General features: G+C 33.4%; 1 protein-coding gene across 1 annotated transcript in view; it reads right to left on the reverse strand.

The window, feature by feature from the left end:
• Positions 1 to 24,157, reverse strand: part of LOC106646906 (uncharacterized) — a 211,030-nt gene extending 186,873 nt beyond the window's left edge. Inside the window, exon 1 of the mRNA XM_089595738.1 lies at positions 24,020 to 24,157. Within this exon, the coding sequence (XP_089451864.1) occupies positions 24,020 to 24,067 (48 nt within the window). The 5' untranslated portion in view covers positions 24,068 to 24,157. The remainder of the gene's footprint in view (positions 1 to 24,019) is intronic.
• Between the last annotated feature and the right edge of the window lie 450 nt (positions 24,158 to 24,607).

Below are 24,607 nucleotides of genomic sequence, written 5' to 3' on the forward strand. Positions count from 1 at the left end.
ACATGGCTTGGCCGCCACGGCTCGCATCATCTCGTTCATCGTTTAAATACGTTATAAAAACGAAAAACACCTCTTCTTTTATTGTCGATATCTACGTAAAAATGTTTCATCTTTCGATCTAGACTATTAAAAAAATTCCAAAAGTTAAAGATCATGAAGATAAAACGTGTTTTTTAAACAAGTGCATTTTTCGAGGTTATGGGAAAAAATTTTTGAAAAACTGATGCCACCACTAGGAAGCTGAGGAAAAAAAACATAAGAATACGTTTTAAGATAATTTTTTTATCAAAGTTTTGATACCAAAACGACGAGTTGAAAATGTCGTGTTTGACGCCCGCGCGGGCCGTCCACCGTGGCGCTAGGACAGTTGACGTGATTCTCCCCATAAATGAATACAAAAAAAAAAAAAAAAAAGAAACTAGACACACACTAGTCAACCTGGCGATCAATTCGTCGAGGCCTTTACGAATTACCGCCCAATCACCGCACCTCACCGATGAGTTGGATTCCAATGAATCAAACGGAGCCTCAACGCCAACAACATCGGATGCAGTGCTACCATCGTTGTTTGACTTAAAGGGATGGCTCGAATCACTCGAAAGTGACCCTGATCTCTTCCAACCGTACTTCCCCACCCAAAGTTGCCCAACCCCAAACGCCACTTTTAACAAAATGAATCGCAACGGGTTATACAGACGAAAGAAAGTCCAGGAAAAGGTAGGGGATTGAACAAAAAGATTCGAGCGATACTCCATGACTCAGTAGATAACTTCCAAGCAAAAGCTAGACTAGATGTCAAGCACTGAGATTTTAAAGGCAAGCCGGGCATCAGAATAAATGTTTGAGAATCCGATACGACCCCCGATGGACCTCTAGACGATCCAACGGGAAGTACGGATTATATTACAAATACACCTTGACAGCCCTCGAAGGAGAGAACGGGCTCAAGAGATAGATATATTTGAGATAGATACATTAATAGTGATAAATATAGTCGCGAGAAAGATACTATACCCGGGTTCCCACAAGCAAATAAAAATCCATCGGGAGATAAAAATACAACGAAGAAGATAACGAGTGATTGTAGGGATGGAGATAATGAAATTAAAAATCAAACAAAAGTCGCAAATATAGCCAAACGTAGTTCAGAACAAAACTACGTGGAGCCGGATAAAAATTTAATACTTATGGAGAAGCTTCCGGTATATTTACTTGCACCTTTTCAATAACCTTTTTAGACTACTCGTGGCCATAAATGAGCAGAGCAGGGAGAAACAAAATCTAGATGATAGGGGATTGCTGGTTGGTAACGAATCAGGCACGGACATGCATTGGAAAATTGAGGCAAACGAGCCAATGGAAAAAAGAGAGAGAGAGAATTAAGAAAGGAAGCTTAATGAAAATGACTCCATAAATGAAGGTGTTCATGAAAATAGGGAAACGCCGCCATCCAATCCACCACCACCTCCTGACTCTTCAAATAGCTCTGACTTTTTAGACGTTAAGAATGAAGAAAAAACCGGCTTAAACAAGGTCAGACTAGAAACAGAAAGTGAACCAGAAAAAGCAAGCCTCGAAAAAAAAGTATTGTTAAATTTCTCACAGCTCAAGAAGTACAGAGTGTGTAGAACACGGGTACCATATAAAAAACCACCTAGGCTACCAGAAAAGGACTTGGATATATAAACACTTCAAAGAATGCATCGGGCAAAAGATCACCCTTTCCATTATTTAGATAATCTGGTATTCACGACGGTAACAGAAAGCGTGCCTGACACAGAAACGATAGACGCCCCTTATGAGCGTGAATACATAGACCCAATAGCCTTAAATAATGAGATAAAAACGGTTGGTGACGTCATGAAAACAGAGGTAAGAAAGGTTATGGTAATGCGAATATATATTAAGTCGCATTTTGAAGATACTGCTCTAAAATCAGATATTAAGAAATGCATTACGTCACTAAAGGCACTTGTAAGGATTAATAAAATAAAATTGATAGGCGTGATACGTGACTTGGCAATACTCAACATAAATTAGTGGAGGTACTTCGTAGTGCAATTTGAGGAAATTTTCAAGAACCTGAAAGTCACAGCGATTTCTTTCATGAACACCTTAGTTGTACCATCAGTGGATCAAAGGTATAAGGTTATTAAGGAGTACCACGAATTAACAATTGGGGGTCATAAAGGAATGAACAAAACCTACAATAAGATAACAAGGGACTATTGTTGGAGGAATATGAGTGCTGACGTGAGGCAGTTTATACTTGGATGTCAATTATGTCAGACTAAAAACCTAGTGCATGTAAAAACAAAGCAAGCTATGCTCATTACAGATATGCCCAGTAGACCGTTCGAGAAAAACGACTATACACATATCCTGTTAATACAAGATTGGCTAACTGAGTTTATTGTATTAATACCGGTACAAAAAGCAACAGCTAAAGAGATGGTAAAAGCCTTGACAAATAAATTTTTAGCGTAGCTGAGTGCCGGAAAAATTATTACCAGACTGAGAGACACATTTGATGAACAAAACAATGGATGAGTTCACGCGATTATTTAAAATTGAAAGACTTGGAAGTACGGCATTTCATCCTCAAAGCAATAGGGCAATTAAACGCATGCACCATGTCCGGTTAAGCACCCCAAACCTCTGGAGTCCCACGTAACACTAATAAAAGTAAAAAATTAAATGTACCCCTCAATTTAAAAGTCAAAACGGTAAATCCAGAGATAACAACACTAGTAAAATTTTTAACGTAGGAACTATTTTTTAAAATTTTTACAAAATTATTAAAAGCTAACATTGATTTTTGTAGTTTTTTATTGGTCTGCATCTATCAGTGATATTAAAACAAAGTTTTGTTAAGTATGAATTTAAATTAAAAAAATCAAACAAGTAAACTCATTTTTGAATTGATGTTTTAAATTATTGACAGAATAATAATGCATATAATAAATACTTAGTGTAAGCTGTACTTATACTATTTCACATTTATCTTCTACATTCCAGGTATATGGTCTAATTCAACGACCACTGTTCCCTATGATGTCTGTTTGGTATATGCACTGATCCTAATTTACGTTTTACTCTTTTTTTAACTGATTTTCAATAACATGACGTTTATTGTAACTAAGTTAAATGAATGTTATATGTGGATCAAAATATAGGTGCTATAGGTGTATTTACTACGTGTTGTCTTAGCACCTATATGATATACTGGTATGTTTATAATGTTGGTATATAAAGATGATTATTTTACTTTTGTTAAAAGTTTACTACATTTTTTATTTGATTGTAATTGTTGATATCTCATCCTTAACAGGCTGTCAGTAAGACAGCGGAATATTACTTTGTCTAAATAATTATGTAAATAAATAGTCATGCTTTTTAATACCAATTTGGGGATTTCAATATTATTCTTAAAATATTTTTTTTTTTGTTAAACGAATACTACGTGATTTATGACCAACTACTGTTAATCATCAAAAATTTAGCATACTTTGGTGAAAAAAAATTATAAAAAAAGTATTCCCCAACATGTACGGACTTTACAAACTCTTTAAATCGGGAAATGCGATTACACAGCAAATCAATGTATAACAATGATCAGGTACTGTCTAAGAAACTTTAATTTAATCATAGTCTATCTTTTGTAGTTGTTCGGAAGCGTCATAGTTGTACCAAGTATAATGTATTGTTTTTTCTTACAAATAGTCTAAAAACTGTAACTTTTCAAATAAAATAAGAAAATATACAAAGTTGTGAAAATGATCAGAAATGTTGCTTTTACGTAGACAGTCCCTTTCATTAATAAAACAGATTTTCAATACAATCAATTTTTGGATGATTGGTTACCGTCTGGAAAAGCCCTATCTGAAAACTTCACTCTTCTTATAAAGCACATGTGTTTTTCCAAACAAATGTAATTTAAAAAAAAGGTAGTTTGATTATTAAAAATTTAGCTAATTTACTGCTTATAAATAATTCATAAACTTCTTATGAAAAGAAAATTGCTTAACAGCCATTCCAAGCGTTTGCAATTTGTACATAATGTAGATTGACTTGCAGGATGTAACAATTGTTCTTATGGAAAAAAGTATCTCATGTCAATTTATTAATGACAGACACAGCCGATGACACAAAAACCCAACAAACTTATAAGATGGCTTTTATTGATTTTTTTAAAAATAGTGAAAAATATCCTGGGGCACAGGGTCAGTAACAAAAGAGTATTCAGAAGTTTCAGCCACTTAAATCTGGAGAACGGTAATACTAACTGTAAAATAGATTATATTATTAAAAATATCTTGAAAAATTCTATAAAATGTGATGATTTATGAAAGTTTGAGAAACGTTACATTATCAGGTTAGTAAAACACGAGTAATAGTCCTATGCATGGTGAGAAATAAGTAAAAATACAAGTATGTATTGAATGAAGATGGAAACACTCATATACAAATAGAGAACCAAGCTGGAAACCCGTGTATGCATACATCCACATGTTATGACAGGCAAACGAGATCTGGCCTGCATGTTTTGTTATAGCACCAGGCATTCACGAAACTGTACGCTTGCAGTTGCCTAGAAGTGATACTGCTATTTCATCCCTCTAACGTCAGTATACGCGGGTGTAAGCTTACAATATACTGAATACGCTGCGTCGCATTTATACGTACAAAACTTATTTATTTGGTAAGCTTTAACATATTTCTAGATTTTTCAAATTTGTACCTTTTAAAACATTTAGTAGAAATATGCTCAACGTTAATTTGTTCCTCAGCCATTATGGTATTAATGAGTCTTTCTAAATAACTTTCATTAACAGAATATATATGTACCTCTGCAAACATAGGATTTTTCGTGAAACCAAACTTTGCTATGCTAACAGCTGTTGAACTGTCTCCATAAATTATAGCTTTTTTTTTTACTATGTATAAAAATTATCTATCAAATCATTTACTAGTTCATGTTCGCTTACAGTCGCTGACAACACAACAAATCCAGCTGCTGTCAACGATTTCAAAACACTACTTTGTAAACGTGTTTTGCAGTAAATAACGTTAACGAAAAATCTCATTCTTTAACCAGATATGAAATTTCCACCCATATTATCACCTACCTCATCTGAAACAACAAAACAGTCAACAAAATCAACATTGTCATTTTTCATTTACATTAACATCAAATTTCTTCTAAGGTAAACGTACTTTTAAGTTCTGTTTGCACATTTCAAATGTGATTCATTGTAACAATTTTAATACCTACTTAAAAAATTGACGCTGTAACTTATATCGCATCTTGTTCCTAAGCTAATATATGGAAGTTAAGGAGTCAGATTTCTATACTTTAAATTATTTTTTATTTCTTTTGCTTCTTGTATTTTCAAATGTGTTTCGATTGGAATATGATACAATTTACAATTTTTAAGTCAAAAATTATTCACCATGGATTTAATATAAGTTGTCTGGCATCAAAATAACTTATTGTATTTATAATCGTGCTCAATACTTATTCCCAAATAATTTTTGATATTTTTCACATCTTTTTTACGAAAATTTTCTGATAATCTTCGTTTGTTACGTTAAAACGAATGTACTGTGCGATCAGAAAAGAGCAGTGACAAGGGAAAAAGGGCGAAGCGAGAGAAAAGTTGGGAGGATAATCTAGACACGCGAGAGCGAGAGGATTAGGCTATGAGACTAGAAAATACTCACAACTTTCCTGAAATACCAGTAAATCTAGTAAAGTAGAATTTTTTTTCCCCATTAATCAACGCAATAAAAAGAAAAAGGTGTATATCGCTCATCGCCAAAAAAATGTCGTAAGTGACAGACGCCTAATTCAGCGTGTCAAGCATAACTAAATAAGGAAACTTAAGAAAGTGGAGAAAGAGGGGGAGAAATATTTGAAAAGTTTTTCAACACTACCGTGAGACCGGTTTAGCAATAAGAGAGAAAAACTGCATATCAAGCGATCTAACAAATATACCAGTGCACTAGAGGCAACTGACAATCACTAATCCATGGGAAGTATGGACAAAAAGCCAGTATGGTATGCCAAGCCTTGACAACAGCCACATGTGAGACACGGCATACATTACACAAAAAAGAAAAATAGCAGAAAAATGCCGAAGCAGGTCCATTCACAGAAGGATCAAAGGACCAACTCATAGATATACACAGGATCATCATTATACTAACCGTCATGAAAGATATCTGGTAAGTAAATTTTCGTTGTTTCTTATATACTATTCTTACAACTTTCGTAAAAAATACACGTCCAGAGAGATAACTTCTATACATCGACATGTCCTTACTACATCCAAAACTTTGAGCACACCAGTTGTAACCCATAAATTGGAGGCGTAAAAATATACGTAATATACAAGTGACAAACACTGCATTATAAAAACATTTTAATTAATAGTTAAATAAATAAAAGGAATACTGGACCAAAAGCAAAAACAGAAAAAGGTTCTTAATACACGCTTATTAAGATTGCGCATACCCATCAAGCAAACCCAATACACGCAACAATAAAAGTTTGTATAGTTAAATACGAAAACATTTGAACTGATAAGATTATTCATATATACAGAGGCTAACATAATGAGCATCGTAGAAGCGAGCAATGTATCAGAGGGAAGTGAACGAAAACACGATAGTCATATAGACATATACAAAATAGGACTGGATGACATGTATGAAGAGGTAATACAAATTGACTTTGTTCATGATCCAAAATTATCGGTGAAGTGACAGAAGACCAGCAAAAAGGAAGGATGTTCACGATAAGCATGATGAAAAAACTTACACCAAACATAGTAAGACAGAAATTAGATCCGAGAAGTTAAACAACCCCAATGGACGCAGTACAACAGGAAACTCCTATAAATCATACAACAGAACATAAACCAATGAGGATAATATAGTTCACATTAGCCCCATTTACCTGATACAACAAAAGTAGTGCTAGGAACGACTTGACAACGACAGCAATCCGCGAAGACGGACGGGCTGGATCATATGAATGAAAGCAACTCCTAATCGTTCAAAAAATTAATTTAACAAATATGTATGACAATTTTATTTATAACTATAACTTACATAATAAAACAGATACATACGATTTCGTAGACACCTATGATGCTTAACAAACGGACGATAGGTACAAATGCAAGCGAAATCACACCCCAGAACTGTACGAGCATGCGTTATAGCAAACTCACACACGCAGATTTTAAAACTTCTTAGCTACAGTGAGCAATCTCCCCAATAGCATATCAATATTTGACGGTGACCCAGTAAAATTCCTATTATTTTAACAAATGACCAGATTAGAAGCCTTAACAGTAGGACTGGTACATAAAAAATTTCTCATAGAAACCCTTGCAAACACGTAACGAAGCTAGGCTTTTAACAGAATTGAAAGAGATCTATGGGTGTAATCCGCAATCGTCGCCAGCAGTTACATATGTACGACGTGACAATGTTGCGTGGTTAGGGGCGCTACTGTCGATTTACTGGTGATGTGATCCGCAATCTCACCAGCAGTAAAGCAGACGACGTCGGTCTACTAGCTCTTTTTCGTGACATTTTCTGATTGTAAACAAAGCAAAGCAGACGACAGAATGTCGGAAAATGTCACGAAAAAGAGCAAGTAGACGGACGTCGTCTGCTTTACTGCTGGTGAGATTGCGGATCACATCACCAGTAAATCGACACTAGCGCCCCCAACCACGCAACGTTGTCACGTCGTACATATGTAACTGCTGGCGGCGATTGCGGATTACACCCTATGTTTGCACCAGTAACGCCCCCACCTAATTTGTAAAATCAAGAGTCATATTACAACAAGAAAACCAATCAGTATAATCGTACTGTAACTGAATCCCAACAATACAGAGCCAAACAATAACTTAATACGACAGAGACCCAACTTACTTCACAACACAAGAAATCTTGCTAAGAAATAACGTGGAAAAAGAGGCAATAAGACAATGTAGCTGTGGGTAACAGGTCCCACACAAATACTAGGTAATTTTCTGCAACCCGAAAACATTGCGTTAAGCAACAGTTATTGCAATGAAAGTAGACAGTGCAATAAACTTAAGCTGTAATGTACTAACGTCGTATAATGCACGCATATGATCAACACAAGTAGAGACATACACAATAGATGAAAGTGTGTACATGTTCAACCAGGCAAAAATAGCAAGCTCTCCAGATTGGTATCTAAGTAAGATAAATTATGATCTTGGCCTATTTGACGACGGGCTTGACCATGCAATAAAAAAGTTCAAAATATTCCAACTGAACGTACAAGCCAGAATGAGGGCAAGGTATACACGGAAATAATAAGTATAATTGACGAGAAAATAAAAGTAGCCAAACCAGAAGTAGAGTTAATAGAATACAAGACCACGCGAAGGGTACGTAGCTCCTCGCGTAACTTAGCATCAAAAGATACGATGCTAGAGGCTTACGGGAAGCGATGATAAAGCTTTCTCACTTGGGATTGAGCAAAAACTCAGAAAAAAAGCAGCCAGAGAAAAACTATGCCGCATCAATGAATATTTAAAAAAATAAGCATTAGGCAAAGGGGGAAACAAAAAAATTAGAGAAATACGAAGGCACAATATACTATCAAAAAGGCTAAAATGCGAGCACGGGTTAATGAATGAAACTTGTCGTCACGTAAAGCTGCAACAAAGAAGAAATGAAGCAGGTAAGGAAGCTTATAGAATTTAACTTTCTCATATTTGGCCTGGAAGGTGAACTGCCAAAAGCATATAATTGATTTAAACAGAGTATACATGCAACAACAGATAAACCTATTACTGCTAGAAGGGCTTAGCATTCTGTAGAGTTATAAAGGTAGATGCGAATAAAACTGGATAAATTCTTAAACAAGGGTATAATCAAGCCATCAAAATCGCCATATAGTTCTAGCATATGGATTGTGCTAAAAAACTCAGGGCCAAGTAGGAAAAACGTTAGAGAGTTGTCACACCTATAGCACACCTATAGACTAAAATCAGAAAGTAAAAAAAGAGACAAACAAATAAGATAAAAGTTAATGAGGAAGATAACAAAAAAAAAAAAACGACAACAATAATAAATAATAAACAAATGAAAAACAAACAACAGTAAATTGAAGAGCGTAAAAAATACTAAACAGTTGTAATAATTACAGAAAATTGATTAAAAAATATAAATGAGAAAATAAACACACCACAAAGTGAAAAAGAAAAATACATTAAATAGAACAATTATCCTAATTAAGAAAAAATCATTAATAAAAGAATAAAATTACAATTAAGAAAAATACAAAAAATGAAACAGAGATAAGGAAGAACAAATTTATAATTCTTATGAAGTCTTTGTAACCGTCTGTAAATATACAGTAACTCTGCTATTAAGTAGCTAACAATATGGCAGAAGATAAGAGCATGAAACCAAGACTAGCTTGAAAGATGACATTTTCCTACATTTTTTTTTAGAAAGCGATACAAGACATCATGAAAACATTTTAGTTAACTCAGAACGTAACAACTAACTAGTACGTAAAAAAGTTTGAAAGTTTAACTATCTTACAATTATGCAGTACACGGAAAAAAACATTCACACTGAGAGAGTACAAGGGTTGAGTTTAAGAGGGATAACACCTATCAACAGCATGTAGTACAGGTATCTTTACATACGTAGTTCAAAGCAATGCTGTTCTCATTAAATCCAGATTTAGTGCGTATGCGTTCTTACCTTGGAGCTTGAGTTATAACTACCAATGGTTTTAATAAAGTATGGCATGTATACGTTGTATAATTAATCAGTACGTACATCTAAGGTAAAGTGAACGTACTGAAGGTTTTTCGTTTGTCATACTACACCCGAATAAAATTTGATGGGCTCAGTTAACAGAATAATACTGCAGTTTAAGTTACTTTTTTGCTCATTTGATGTTGGCACCATTCAAATAATCTACACACACAATCTTGAAGCATTTATAAGACTTTAGAGTGCAAAATACACTCCTTAATCATACGTAGCTAAAACTAATTGTACGGGAGTAGTCAAGACTTCCTCACTTACTTGCCCCTATGGGCAGATTTAATAAAGGCTTAGGTCGGTCTCAAAGCTGGTAATATGCTTCCACCAATAAGCAAGGTTGTAGTGAAAGCTAAGTACATAGCTACTGAGTCAATTGTACTCAAGTTTGAGATAAAACAGCATTGGGCACTTACTCATGATAACATATGCGATACGATAAAGAGAGACGGTCAGCTTGCTGGTGTACTCACAGCGTCTGCACATCACTTGTCAAGAGAAAGAAGCTGCAGACAAGCCAAAATGTTTAACTCTTATTCACGCATGTGGCCTCGTGCACAAAAGCAAAAACTCTCTTCTTAGTACATCTGGCTTTAAGGACCAATGTTTGAGATTAAACCTGAGTGGACTATGTAACTAAAAAACTTCTTTTATTATTTATCATTTGCTGAATGTTAGTAAAATCAGTACGTTTTTCAGGCTAAGGCAAAGAATTTTACTAAACCATAACAAGTGACGTATATAGGCAGCCGCAACAAAAATTAGGTAAATGTACCACGATACTTAACAAAATACGTTAGTGTCCCCAAATAAAGTAATGTTAAACGTAGCTCTCATCAAATAAAATAATAGGTAACGTAAATAATACAAAACGAAGTAACAAACTACGCTGGCTATTAAATATTGTATAAACAATAACTAAAAACTCTTACAAACTTTAAATAAATTGAAATAAAGACAGTGTTAGTTACCTAGTACTGTTGTAAAATTATTGCTTAAGTAGTATCTTTAAATAAACCAGAGAGCTTAACAAGGCGTTGCAAAAAGTAAGAAATTTTTGGAAACTAGTACATGACAGTAACGCACAAAACGAGTCAAGTAGGTACAAACACAAAGTACGCTGTCGTTGGTGGCCATATAGGTCGGCAGTTTAAACGCTACTAAATACAATTTTTATTTTTTACTAGCACACCTATAAGCAAAGGATAAAAGTTATAAGTTGCTGATTTTATTATAATTTTGGCACTGCTGCGTTGTTAATGAATTATAGACTTTACCTGGGGTTTGATCGCGATAGCGATTTGATGTGAAAACAAGCAAAGACGAACCATCCTACTATTATTTAGATTTCTTAGGCAACTGCCCCCTCCCATGCCCTTTGCCGTAGTAACTGTGTTTGTTAGTCATACCACAATGTGAAATTTTTTATCTAGATTAGACCCCAGTATCTAGACTTTGATGGTATACATCTGGGCAAAAAAATTGATTCTTATGCATTTTATTTATCTTAATATATTCAGCGAAAAAATTTTTAATTTCTTAAAATAATGTCCATTGGTAATACTGTCAAATTTTATGTTTATTAAAAATAAAACGATGTTTCGGCCATTTGGACAATGTCCTGGCCTTCATCAGGTACATAAATCTATTATCAATGAAAATTCTTTAAAATACGAATTTTAGTAAATACAATTGACGCAAACTGGGTGAAGTGTATAACATACCTCTGATTCTTGTGAAAGCGATGTAAATTCGTAATGTTGTCAGAATTTCAAATTTAGTTGCTTTCATGCCCTGTACATACACAAATGACATTGTATACGTACATAATACAATCAAATAGGAATCGCAAGCAGTTCCTTGTGAGATGCACTTTAACAGTTCATATTTTCCTAATAAAATAGATGAAAAAGGCCCTTGAATTATATATATAAGGTTCGTCTATTTCCTTAATTAACTAAACGACAAACTTTTAACAATTTTTTGATTTTTCTGCATCTTGTTGTCTAGTAATATTATTATTGAAAAAATAAATATTTAACATTTTGGAAAAAACGCGCTTTTTGTAATTTTGTTCTGTGGCTAAGATTCTTATTTTATCAAAATAAAAGTTGTGTGGGAAAATTTAATGCTATGTTGTAAAAGTACACATGTTTTTTCTTTTCTCTATATCTGTTTTGCGTTTGGCCATTCTTAATTTTAGTGCTCTCGATGGTGGACCGACATAACAACAGCTGCAATTCGCACATGGTATATGGTAAATGACATTATTTGTACCGAGTGGCTCAGTTACATGTTTTCCAAGTGAAGTTTTTGGTACTAATGAGTTAGTACTGTATTATTTTGTCGAACAATTATTTTTAAATGTAAGAAACTATTGCCGTTGTTATTGCATGTCTCAACAGTAAATTGTAATTCCGGACAATAGCTCTTAAAAATATTTTTAGTATAGTTAATATATTTAGTAGGCACACATATGAGAACATCATCCACATACCACACATACAGTGGAACATCAAAACATAACTTCTTCAAGCATGAAATTTCAAGTAAACGCATTACAAGATCACACAGTCCTGAACTACAGGGACTGCCCATTGAAGAGCCAAAAACTTGTTTATGAAATTTCTTGTTGAAATGGAAAAAGTTTCATTCAAAATTAAAGATACACCTGTGCAAAATTCATTGAGAGTAACATTGGTTTAACCATTCAAGATTTTCCAAAAATGTTTTTTATATTTATGGTTAAGGCTTCACTAGTATTAGTAAAGAAACTAACTGTATCTAGACAAATAAGAGCGTTACCAGGTGAAATGATAATATCTTCTAATTTATCATTTAACTCATAACTATATTTGACGTGTGAGTTTGCCAGTTGAATATTACTTTTAAAAAATTCAGAAAGAAATTTTGAAAAACTAGAGGTAGGTGAATTCAGTGTCGAGACAATGATATGGATAGGAAAGTCTTTTTTGTGTATTTTTGTTAGTCTATAGCATTAAGATAAATTTTTTCATAAATATCTTCATCAAACTTATTTAATTCATCAAAAATACCGTATTGATTCAAAAAATTGACGGTTTGTCTAACTTTAGGCCTGAATTACATTTAAATGATTTTTGTTGCAGTCATACGAAAATAAAACATTGTACAGTCAGAGTACAAGGGTCAAGCTTCAGAGAGTAAAAACACGCATTAAATGCATTTAGTATAACTGTTTGTGCGTAGCCATTTTAGGTTTTACAGTTTAGAGCAATGCTGAACTCTTTGAATCTAGCATTCGAAGTTTATACATTCCAACCTCTGACTAAGCTGTCAGCTCGTGATTGTATGTACATATTATATATTTTCCACCCTATAGCACGCACATGTACTAACTCCGCATAGTTTTTCTGCCTCGTGGCCAGACAATAAAATTAAGCCCCAGTTACCAGTCGTTGATGCCAGTGCTGGTGTAACCGTGTTACAAAAAAATCTTGCGTTTGCGTTACTTCCAGCTGAAGGTGCCTCAAGTTTGCCTAACTTGTCTTACTCCTACGATAGAGAGGGCCCCTGAGGGACACCAACTATTTGGCAATGTTAGGTGTGATTTTGGAGTAAGATGTGACTTGAAGTTCCGGTCATACATACAAAAGAACCGTAGATCTCTTATGTGATATGCTTAAACCATGTTTAATTGCAACACTTACTACACTCACTTACACAAACTTTAATTTTATCACGTTAATACGAATTACTACTTTTTAAGCTATTGCATGACTTTTATCGCAGGCTTTGAGCGTGGCGACCAAATCAAGAAATTCCATTACGAAAAAAATCTAACATCCCCTACCCCGCCCACCATATAGCTCGGCTAAGTGTCCGGAATCAAGACGAGCTGCTCCAAGATCAGACGAATAGTAGCTGTTTGTGAAAGAGTATATAGTTGTACAAGTGTCCATCATATTTTTATAATGCCACACTCACCACATGTGCTCCCGGTAAGTATACAAGTAGGTATATACGTATACATAGATGTACCTATGTACAACACAGTGAATACTGTTTTCGACTGCAGAAGAAAACTAAGCGTGACCGTGTCAGCTTGAAGCCACTGAAACTAATATCAGGTGTTGCTCGGTAGATGGGGCGTGGAAATCGGGTGGCGCGAGATTTAAAAATAGAAACCTCATAAATAGAATGAGAACATGATTAATTCGGTAATTTGGTAACCTAACTAATTGGAATATTAATATTTACGCTGATAATTAATCAATTATTCAATTAATAATTAGTATTTCGTTTGAGTATTATACATCATAAATTAAAAAACATTTTTATATCATTGTTGACATTGATTTGCTCTAAGCTTTTTAACGCAGTGAGTAAGCATTGTCTTACCCAAACGTCCTTGTGGTTCAATAATATTTCTTCGCTAAAAAGAGTTTAATTGCATGGTCCACTGATATACACGGTAAAAAGAGAATTCGCAAAAAGTTAAGTATACTTAAAAAAAGTAACTATTCAAAAAAACAAGTATACTTATGCACGCTAGGTTATCGGTGACTTAGTATTTTAATTAAATTTTTTTAGGATTTGCACGACTTGTCTACAAGTTTTAGAGGTTCAAATGACGTACACACTGGCAACAGCTTAGCGCAGAGTAAGTCGTAGAGAAATCACTCAATTAAGTCATTATGTAACTTTTAGACTAGACATTCTAGACGTACTAGGGAGTTTAGTGTATGCTCCTGCTTGGCCATTCTTGATAGATATTTTAGTAATTTTTTTTTAAGGGGTAGAAGGTGTAAAAATTCTAGAACTTTGGCCGTTTTTCTTGTACAATGTCTTTAAACAATTTCATACTACAGCCACCAGTCATTGTGGATTGTTAAAAAATTCTTAAGCAAGTGTTATTTATCAGCATTAATGTTTAAGTTTTTTCAGTCAAGTTCAGTGGGCTTGTTAAATTGACTGTAAAGGATATTTCTAAACAAGTTTCTCCTGCTAAACAAAGAAGACTCTTTAAAGCTTCTCTTTAACAACCTTTACTCCACTGTGATTTTTTTGATCTACTACTACTCTCTGAGTTTCTTAATTTCTTAGCTTTCATTTGTCTTGACACTATAGGAATTTTCTGACATGCATTTGAAATCCATTCAAAGTTTTTAAAGTATACTCTATTTAATTTTGAAGAAAGGTTTTTTTAATTTTTATTTTACAAAATTACCATACGAAGATATTGTTTGGGTTCTTTTAAATCTGTTATTTCCAACATTTTAGTTAAGCTACACTTAATCTTATTTGCTTACGTTATTATGTATTAAGCTTCTGAAGTGTTATCAACATACATCACGAATATCTCCACCTTATTATTTTTCTCTAAGTAAAAAGACAAGTCAAATAAATATCTGTCTCTTGGTTTAGTGTGAAGGCTTTATTAGTAAGACATTTATCATATTTTTTTTACATATAGGAGTACTATAAATTAATCCTCTTAGCAGACATACTATTTGGCCTTAGTACTTATTCAGACAGCAGTTAACCCTGTCCAGTGTTATCATAAGAATATGTTTTTTCTGAGGTCTTATTGAGAAAGGCAAGATTTAACTCCTAAATAACAAACGGAAAAATGGTCATTATAAATGATAGCAAAAGACGTCTGAGATCCGAGAGACAGTGACGTCAGTTCCTTTGAGTTCTAACTCTCTTATGTCATTTAATAGTGGTCTATTTATTGCTTTAAATACTTCAATAGCTGTCGTAGTTGCTAGACTTCCAGATGGCATAATTTTTCTCTGACAAAAAAGCTGTGATAGTGACTTTTTTTTTTAAGCCATTCTTAATCTTTAGAGTCTTTATTGTTGACAATTTGTTTGCACCAATATTATTCTCAGTGTATAATTTATAATTCTTTGACAAATGTTTTACTTCTTTCAATTTTTTCTTGGATGTCATTTTCTTGTGGGTATTCATTTTCATAAAATATCTGAAGGATTGTTTGTTTTTAATTCGTAAGTAACGTAGTTCAGCCTGACGTTAAAAAAACCTTTTTGAGTTAGTGTAACGTTCTTTTTCTGAAACAATTTGGAATTTATTTTGTTAGAGATAATTGAACGTCTGTGATTCTTTAATAAGTGGCCTAAATTTTCTTTAGTTACGATGTTCTTCAAATTATTTTGAGTAAGGGATCTCTGATGACAATTAAGAAGCAAATTTAAAAAGAAATTATTCGAATGAGAACCATTGTAGTGTCCATAATAATAAGGTTAAGGAAATTGTCTACCTCTAAACTCTAAGTAATTTAATTATGTAAAGAGTTTTTTGACTTGGTAGGATCCTCAATTTCAATCACAATGAATTCCAGCCCTTTAAAAGTAGTCTTTGCTGTGATAAAAAATTCAGAAATGTTGTCAGATGACGTGGTCATGTTTTTGTCTGTTTTCTATTTTAGTAGACATCAATTGTAGTTTGCCCCATGCCAAGATTCTAACACATCTAATTATGTTTAACATTATTTTTTTGTTGATCAAGTTTTTTCCTAAGTTTTCCTGAGACTCTGGAATTTGCTGCTTTTTTCTGTGTCTCTATTTGTTGCATTCCTTAGATGAATGCTTGTACGTATATTTACTACCATTAAGAATTTAAATTAACTTAAAAAACTAAATGACGTAGATGTATCCAAAAAAAAAGGGTGCAAAAATTAAAAAAAACTTAAAGGTCCGCAGAAAACTAGCAGCTATACTCAAAAAACACACTCACAAGTGTGTTTAACTTTAGAAAATTTACGAGTTATGTATACTTCACAATGTCACATGTATTTAGTGTTGGCTATAATTTTAAAAAAATCATATTTTCAGGTACTATATATTTTTTAATTTTTATTAAAAAATAAGAATATGAACAGGTCCATTAATTTTCAAAATTACACAAAATGTACTAAATAAAATTTTTTATGCAAAGACCTTACTATAATTTTGTTAAAAAAATTAATGTTTTAACTACTATTCTTAGATGCCAAAAAAAAAAAAAAAAAAAAAACGGCATTTTTTTAACAAAGAACTTTTTGATAAGAATTTGACTTTGTTAGAAAACTATCAAAATAATTTAATTTTAATCAAGAGCATTTGCTAACACTATTTTGACACACAATTTACACTTTTTTTGTATATTACTTAGCTGTAAGAATTATGAGTTATTAACAATTGAAGGGATGCCCTACTTTAAGAGTAAATGAAACTTAGTGAATAAACAAAAGAATCAATTTTGAGGTCTAGCAGCATTTTGTAGGTTTTTTAATAAGCAACTTTACCGTCATTTACGTTTATTTCAAAAATCTGTGGTCCTTCAAGATATTGTTACAGAACATATTTTTTTTAATTGTAGAAATTTTTGCCTAAAATCGTTCAGTAGTCATCTATGTCTTGGCTTTTTGGATGAATTTTGTTTAGTTTTGTGTGCCTTAATGATTTTTTAATTTGTTATTAAGAGGTTTTTTATAAAAAACAAGCTAAAGAACACACCAACGAGTACAACTAAAAAAAAAGAGTTGTATAACTCTTTCTCGAACACGTGATTTCATTTATACCTTTTTAAACAAATCTGATAATCAAAACTGTTACTGAACAACATTTTTTACCTCCTAGTTTGTCTCTTGCACAATTTGCATACATACTCTTTTATTAGTCTTACATCCTCGTGAGCACAAAAGAAGATGTCCAGAGAGAGTAATAGGCTTACTAAAGTATGATTTGAGTCAATTATAAAACACCGATGAGATGTTTTACTTACATGTAAGGAAAGTTTTGATATGAGGACTTTAGTTCTTCCTTTTTTCCAAGTAGCAGTTCATCCTCCAAAGTTATATCTAAATAATTTTGTAGTTTTTACATATGCACCACTATAAAATAAATCAGCTGTACTGAAAAACATTATCACCATAACTATTGCTCCACTTTTACAAAAATTTTATGGTCAGACTTATTTTTACAAATATTGTTTAGTATAATAATCAAAAAAATTATATAAATTTTCTCACTGTTTTATTAAGATTATCGTTTGTTGTATGGTCTATACTGTTACTGTATTTTCTCCGGCTTATTAGAAAAATTTGTGAAAAAAATATACATTTATTATACAAATACACTATAACATTATTGAATTCAAATTACCCACCCCCAATTTAATTTTCAAGTATGTGTTATTGACTTTTTATTTTTTAGGAATGTTCACTAATTTTATTTTTTCTTTAATTTCTATTTAAAAAAATTAAATACGTGGTGAGAACTACATCTTTATAACCCCTTCCACAGCTTAAGAAACTTGTCATGAATAAAAACTGTTAAGAAAAACAAAGTGGGTTGAAAAAAAAGCATTGAGTTTTTATAAAGTAAACCGAATTTACCTGTTTATTTGCATAGTTACTTGATTTTAATAAATTTGTCGATGTATTAGTCATTTAACCATTACATAGTACACTTTCTATTTTTAATTATATTGATTTTACTAGTATGTTAAGTAAAAAGTTGTCAAATAAGTATTAATAAGGCTTAGAAAAAAAGACCTGCTTTGCCTGGGGCTTCATTTTACTTTTTTGAGTTTTAGTTAATGGGTGGTTTAGGCATGGACCACGCAGTGGGGCATTGCTTACCACTAAACATTTAGTTTCTTCTTTACGGCCTTTTTCAAAACCTATTTCTTTATCCACTATTTGTAATTTACGTTGCATCCTTATAGCATGTACATGCCACTGTCAGAGATGTATTACATGGCTGGCCCTTTACAAGGATGCCGATAAACAAAATCGACAGTAGCTAGTCTACAGTACATGCTCACTATAACTTACTTCTTCAAAGAGCTGTTATCTAAAACGAAACGCATTATTTTTTGAGGTATCAGCTCGTATGTTTCTTGTATGCGTAATGTTTAGCATACCAGATAACTAGCTAGTAGATTAGCAATCTTTCAAGCACAACAGCAGCCAAGATTCTCACGTCATCAAATGCAACAGCCAACGATTACAAAGCCCTATCTTCTGGAATAAAACAGTACTTGCCATGGTCTTAAAAGACCTGTCAAACCAACATAAATAGGTTTAGTTCCTGGGATATATAGCAAGTAAGAACTTTGTCAAGCTTAAAAATTTTATCGAACAAATAATAACTTTAAAAGGCCCCGGCTATACAACTCGCTGAACCGCCAGTCGCAACCCCTGAAACCCTCTTAGTTCTCTTACTTCGGAAGTAATGCAATTTTTTTTTTGCTTAGCCCATAGTTGGTGGAGAAAACTTCCATGGACTCGTCTATTGCAAAGCCCTTCATAAAAAAAGGTGCAGAAAGGGTGAGACAAACTCCAAAAACTCTGAGCTTGAGTTCTCTAATATTAAGACTGAATAAGTACGAAACTTCGAGTCCCTAACGATAACCTCTTCACAAGTGAAAAAGCATACCTTCGACGTACACCTCAAAAACCCTGCATACTCTAAAATGTAGGCAGATATTAGCACCCCCAAGAAAAGATTTTTTCCCCTTAATCACGATTTTGGACCAGATACTCGGACCCAAGATTCCCAAAACCGTCATTGTGGAGAACAATTATGCCTGTCACATAACTACCATCTTAAGGGCACTTGTGTAGAACCTGATAACGTCAACAGTTTAAGACAAATCATACATGACCTTGAGGGAAAAGAACCAAATCAACACCCATCAGCATTACAAAAATCGTTAAGTGGTTGTTGTCATCCGTGGAATTAACATCAGTTACATAGAAAAGTAAATCTTCGACATGATCCAGGAAAAAGTTCCCTTTGCCTGTTGTGTCCATCGCATGACCAAAGGTAAATAATTAAATCTAGGCACTGATTATCGTGTATCTCGAGGATTTGCATTCCATTAAAATTTTTATCTTTGATCTCAGATCACTCAGAGGCAATACTGTCAAAGTTAATAAGATTGTGAAGTAAACAATATTCCACAGTGCCCATACTACCAGAAGTTGAATCATACGACCGTCTTCTGCCACGATGCCTTTATCTGTAGTTTTTGTGGCCATGCTATAGAGATCTGTATAAAAATAACCATTAACCAAGTGACCTCTACTGAACAAATTACAAAAGTGAGCAATGCACCTTTTAACATTAGTACCAGAAAATCCCCTAATAATTATTTCATGTGCCTGGAAAAATACCACTCCTTCTCCTTCTTTTGAAAGATCCTCCCATCATACAACTTAAGGTTCAACCACCACGTGCCTGCACAGGATGTCATATAAGAACGTGGTATTTTCTTCACTGGAAGAAGTAAGAGCTCAACCTAAGGCTTTACTTCTAAACACTCTTTTTACAACCAAGACTATTCTCCAGTCAATCTGGAATCTGCTGGTACTTTTCGACCAGACAATGTTTGGCCTTAACGCCAACCAAATAGCAACACACCAGACAAAAATCTTACATTACTTAACTGAAACACAAACAGCATCACACACAAAATGACTGAGCTAGCTAATGTACTGCTGATTAAAAATATCGATCTCTTATTCATAACTGAAATGCACCTAGACAATGCAAAGTCACTTTACTTCCAAAACCTTATCGTTAACAAAAAAGACTGATGCAAGCAATCTCATGGTAGAGTGGTGATATTCTGTTTTCAAGGGAATCTGCCATTGTGTTAAGTACGGACGCTGCAAAGTGAAGCAGTTTGAGTCAAAGTTTACACCATTCTCTTCACTCCCATTAAAAACAACTCTCTTTACTTCTCTTGCAAGGACATTTCAAACCTTTTTTTGCATAACTTCGTTAAATGACTCTAACAGCCCTACAATTATAGCAAGTGACTTTACTTCTAAGCACAAATAGTGGGGTTGCAAACACAAAAAATCGAAAGGACGCTTGCTTCTTAAACTCTTGCATAACCTTAACATCAACATTGAGGTTCTTTTTAAACCAATCCACTATCTAAGCTGCCTGGATTAGGATCCAAGCATCTTAGACATCTTCGTGATCAAAAATTTGATCATCCTGATGGAACTACGAACCTTCCTAGACCTTCCATGCTATCATAATGGAGTTTACCGAAAGATTTCTACATTTCTCTTAAATATTCCTGTCACCACTAGCTAGATAGACTGGGCCCACCTTGGTTATAATCTTGAATCTTCTCTTTTTAAGAGTTCCTTCGTTAAATCCTAAGCGAACCTGTATATAGCAGTTGATTAACTTACTGACAAACTCAACAAATACACTAAAAATACTACTATAACAACTACGGTACCACAACATGTATTTCAACTTAACAAAGACCACAGGTGTCTCGTTAGTGAAAATAAAAGAGTTCAAAAACTACTAAGCAAACAATAATAACAAGAACTAAAAATTTACGTTACTTTTAATGAATATTATAAAAAATCAATAGACAAGAAGTTAAGTCCCAAGTTTTCTAGTTCTAAAAGAAGCAATTAGACTTATCGATAGCAAAAACAGAGATCTACTTAGGAAATGCTTGGGAGGTCATGAAGAAACTTAAGAATTAATAACCTTGCCTTCTTTTCTTCACAAAGTAAACAAATTTTAATGACTCAACTCTGACAATGCAGAGATATTTGCAAATTAATTGGAAATTTATTGTTTGAGCCTTTAAGAATCAGATTAGAATTAAGTAGGAATGGACCTCAAGGTCCAGTGGAAGATTCTAAACAACCCTTATTTAAAGCACTGCACATCTTTTAAATTTATATATATGATCTGCTCCTTAAAAACTTAAAAAGCTCCTTGCATAGATGAGATCTCTCAGTGTCCTTAAAATCTTTACTCAGAAATTTATTACGGTGATTTGTGATATCATCATTGCAATGATGTGCCTTCGTTTTTTTCCAAGAGCGTAGAACGAGTCAATGGTTATTTTTTCTTTAAATTCAGATAAATCTCTCTGCAACACGTTGAGCCATTGACCCGTTGATTTACTGTACTCGCCTAATAAAATTAACAAAAGTGTTATCCTCAACCGTCTTAACAAGCATGCCACGAAAAACAAGATTCTTCTGAATGTGGACTCCAGTTTTTCTATCTAGGTTTAAATATGTGACTGTCTCTCCAATCGCCATAAAATAACCACTGAAGTTCCTTAAGTCTTCAAACTCTCTCTTTTTTTAATATATTCTGCCATGACGTGCTCCAACACGAAGACATTATCACATACATCTACGCAGACGATGTTGTGGTCATCTGCATGCAAAAACGTCATTTTCGGTGCACTACCCTTTTAAATAAGTATATCATTGCTCTCTATAACTGATATATTCTATTAAAACTGGTAGTCTGTGAGTTAAAGACCACATTCATGCTTGACTTATAAAAAAAATTCTAGAAGATAAGTGTCAATGCAATAGAAATTTACTAGAACTACTCCATCGAGTATCTTTGTGTTTTACTAAATCAGGGAGTTACGTACATTTGAACTATCAACTGCACTTGGATATCGATAATTTGTGTAGCTAAAGCCCTTTTTTCAATAACGAAGTAATTTTCTAGAATACGCAGTTAAGCATCTTTAACGCCATAATTAAAGTCATTAGAACTTACGCAATCCTTACGTGGGGGGATGCAAAGAAAAACCGATGAACGAGTGTCCAAGACTTTGTCATAGAGATATTGACGCTGGTAATGAATACTCCATGAAACATCGAGAAAACTGAAATCTGCATGTTAAACATTGTTCCACCACTTGAAGTAGCCCTCATACTTGCGTCTAAAATTTTTGTCTCCATTATGGAACACCAAAACCATATCATCGCCACGCTCTCAAACGTCTAATCTGAACGCTTCAATCTTAAGACGTCCATGCGATCTTGTGCAAAATCTACAGAGCCTCCATAACTTTCTACGTCTTTCGACAACAACATACAATACACAGTAGACTCACTTGTTCCATGTACATACTATTACACTAACATCTAAACCCTTTCAACTTTACTTTGGTGTAATACAATGTTCACTTTGCAGAGATATGTGAGTGCCAAAAGCTCGTCCCCTCCTCTCATCTCTTTAAAAGCGAGCTAGCCTTAAACGGCCCTAGTTGTTTGTTATCGTTCCATCTGTTCTTAGATACCTTTTGTCTTTTAGCGGACTAGTTTTAACGGGAGGTTAGTTCTTAGTCCGTGAACACACAAGCTAAACACATGATACTACTACAAGAATAGCCAAAGTATCTCTGAAGAGTTTCTCCGCTTTGCTTTACAAAACGAAAAAAAATAAAATAAAATAAAATAAAATAGAATAAAATAAAATAAAATAAAAATATAGAGCATCCTGCAGGATAACTTAATAATACAGTAGATGTCAATGTCTTTAGTACTATACACTAAAATTTTTTAAACCATATTGTACATCATTAGAAACGGAAAAATTAAAAATTTTGACTGCTGTGACCATGATTGCAGATACAAATGAAAATTTTTCTGTACATGTTCTACCTCAAGTGTGACATTATGAAAATTGTAATTTATTAATACTAAATTAGATGTATTTATTCACAAACGAATAGGGTCTTACACTTGCTAAAGTTTTTTCAAAACAATTTGAAGATAACAGTCTTGCTGAATGATAGATTGCTTGAAACTAAAAACACAGTTAATAAAAAGGAAGTTGACCACCATACTGTTGCAAAAAAAATAATGTAAACATGTAAAGGTATGACTAGGTTCCCTGGTCTAAAACTTACAACGTTGGTTGAAATAACTATTTTTCTACGCTAGCAATTTCTTTAACTTTTAGATATTAACTGCAAGCTCAGTTAAAATAAAAGTTCACACCTTGTGCATATTTAACTAAGACAAGGATTAGAACGAGAAGTTGCTATTGTCATACCAGGTAAAAAACTGACTTGTCATTTCTATTCTCTATTTATAGATGATTCACTGTCTTGTAAATTCTCCAAATGCTAATGAACAACTGTATTTTCACAAAGAAAAGACCAATTTACTTGCACTTGCTATTTTATTTTGCACCTGCTAATTTATTTGCGCTCTCAAACTTTGTGCCTAGAGGGTGGAAAAGTAGTAGCAAAGAATTTGTACCTATTATAAAAAAAAGCTGTAAGAACTTTTGTAAATGTTTCTGTTAGGATAATGTATTAATCATTGTTACAGTTTAGGCAATGTAATCTAATACAGCAGAAGAATTCTTTTTATCGTTATATTTCTTACCATCACTTTATCATCTAAGTATTTTGTTGACAATAAGTCTTCTGACATAGTTGGTACTGGTGAAGATGAAGAAGTAGATGAAGCAATTTTGAATGAGGGTCTTCCAGCTTTGATATTATTGGAAACTGTTATTCCAAATAATAGACCTGAAAAAATATGCAATTTATTTGCTGCATTTTTTGAATTTATAGATGTAAGAGATTATAAAGTAGCTATTAAATAAAACCAGGTATTAGTCTTGGGTCCCCCGGCAGAAGTGAAACTTCTAACTCAAATGTTATCAAGCTTGGTATAACAAAAACTGAGAAAATTGGAATACACCTAAATTCAACAGACCTATAGAACCCCATATTAAAATAGTGAGAATTTAAATATTATTACGTATTCAAGCTCGCATGTGTATACAATACATATACCTTGATATAATACTTATGTTATAATTCGTGCATTGTACGTACTTCTATGTTTGGTATGATCTATGTAATACATGTATGAATTGTTGGTCATGTAGTGCAGAAGAAGCAAAAATTTTTTCTGTATGGCGCTGAAAAAAGGTACTTTTGTCCCGTTACGCGGGATAAAAATTTC

Source organism: Copidosoma floridanum, unplaced genomic scaffold (genome assembly GCF_036245765.1).
Source record: "Copidosoma floridanum isolate Cflo_tuat_1 unplaced genomic scaffold, Cflo_Japanese_pri ptg000027l, whole genome shotgun sequence".
In the NCBI taxonomy this organism is placed as follows: domain Eukaryota; kingdom Metazoa; phylum Arthropoda; class Insecta; order Hymenoptera; family Encyrtidae; genus Copidosoma; species Copidosoma floridanum.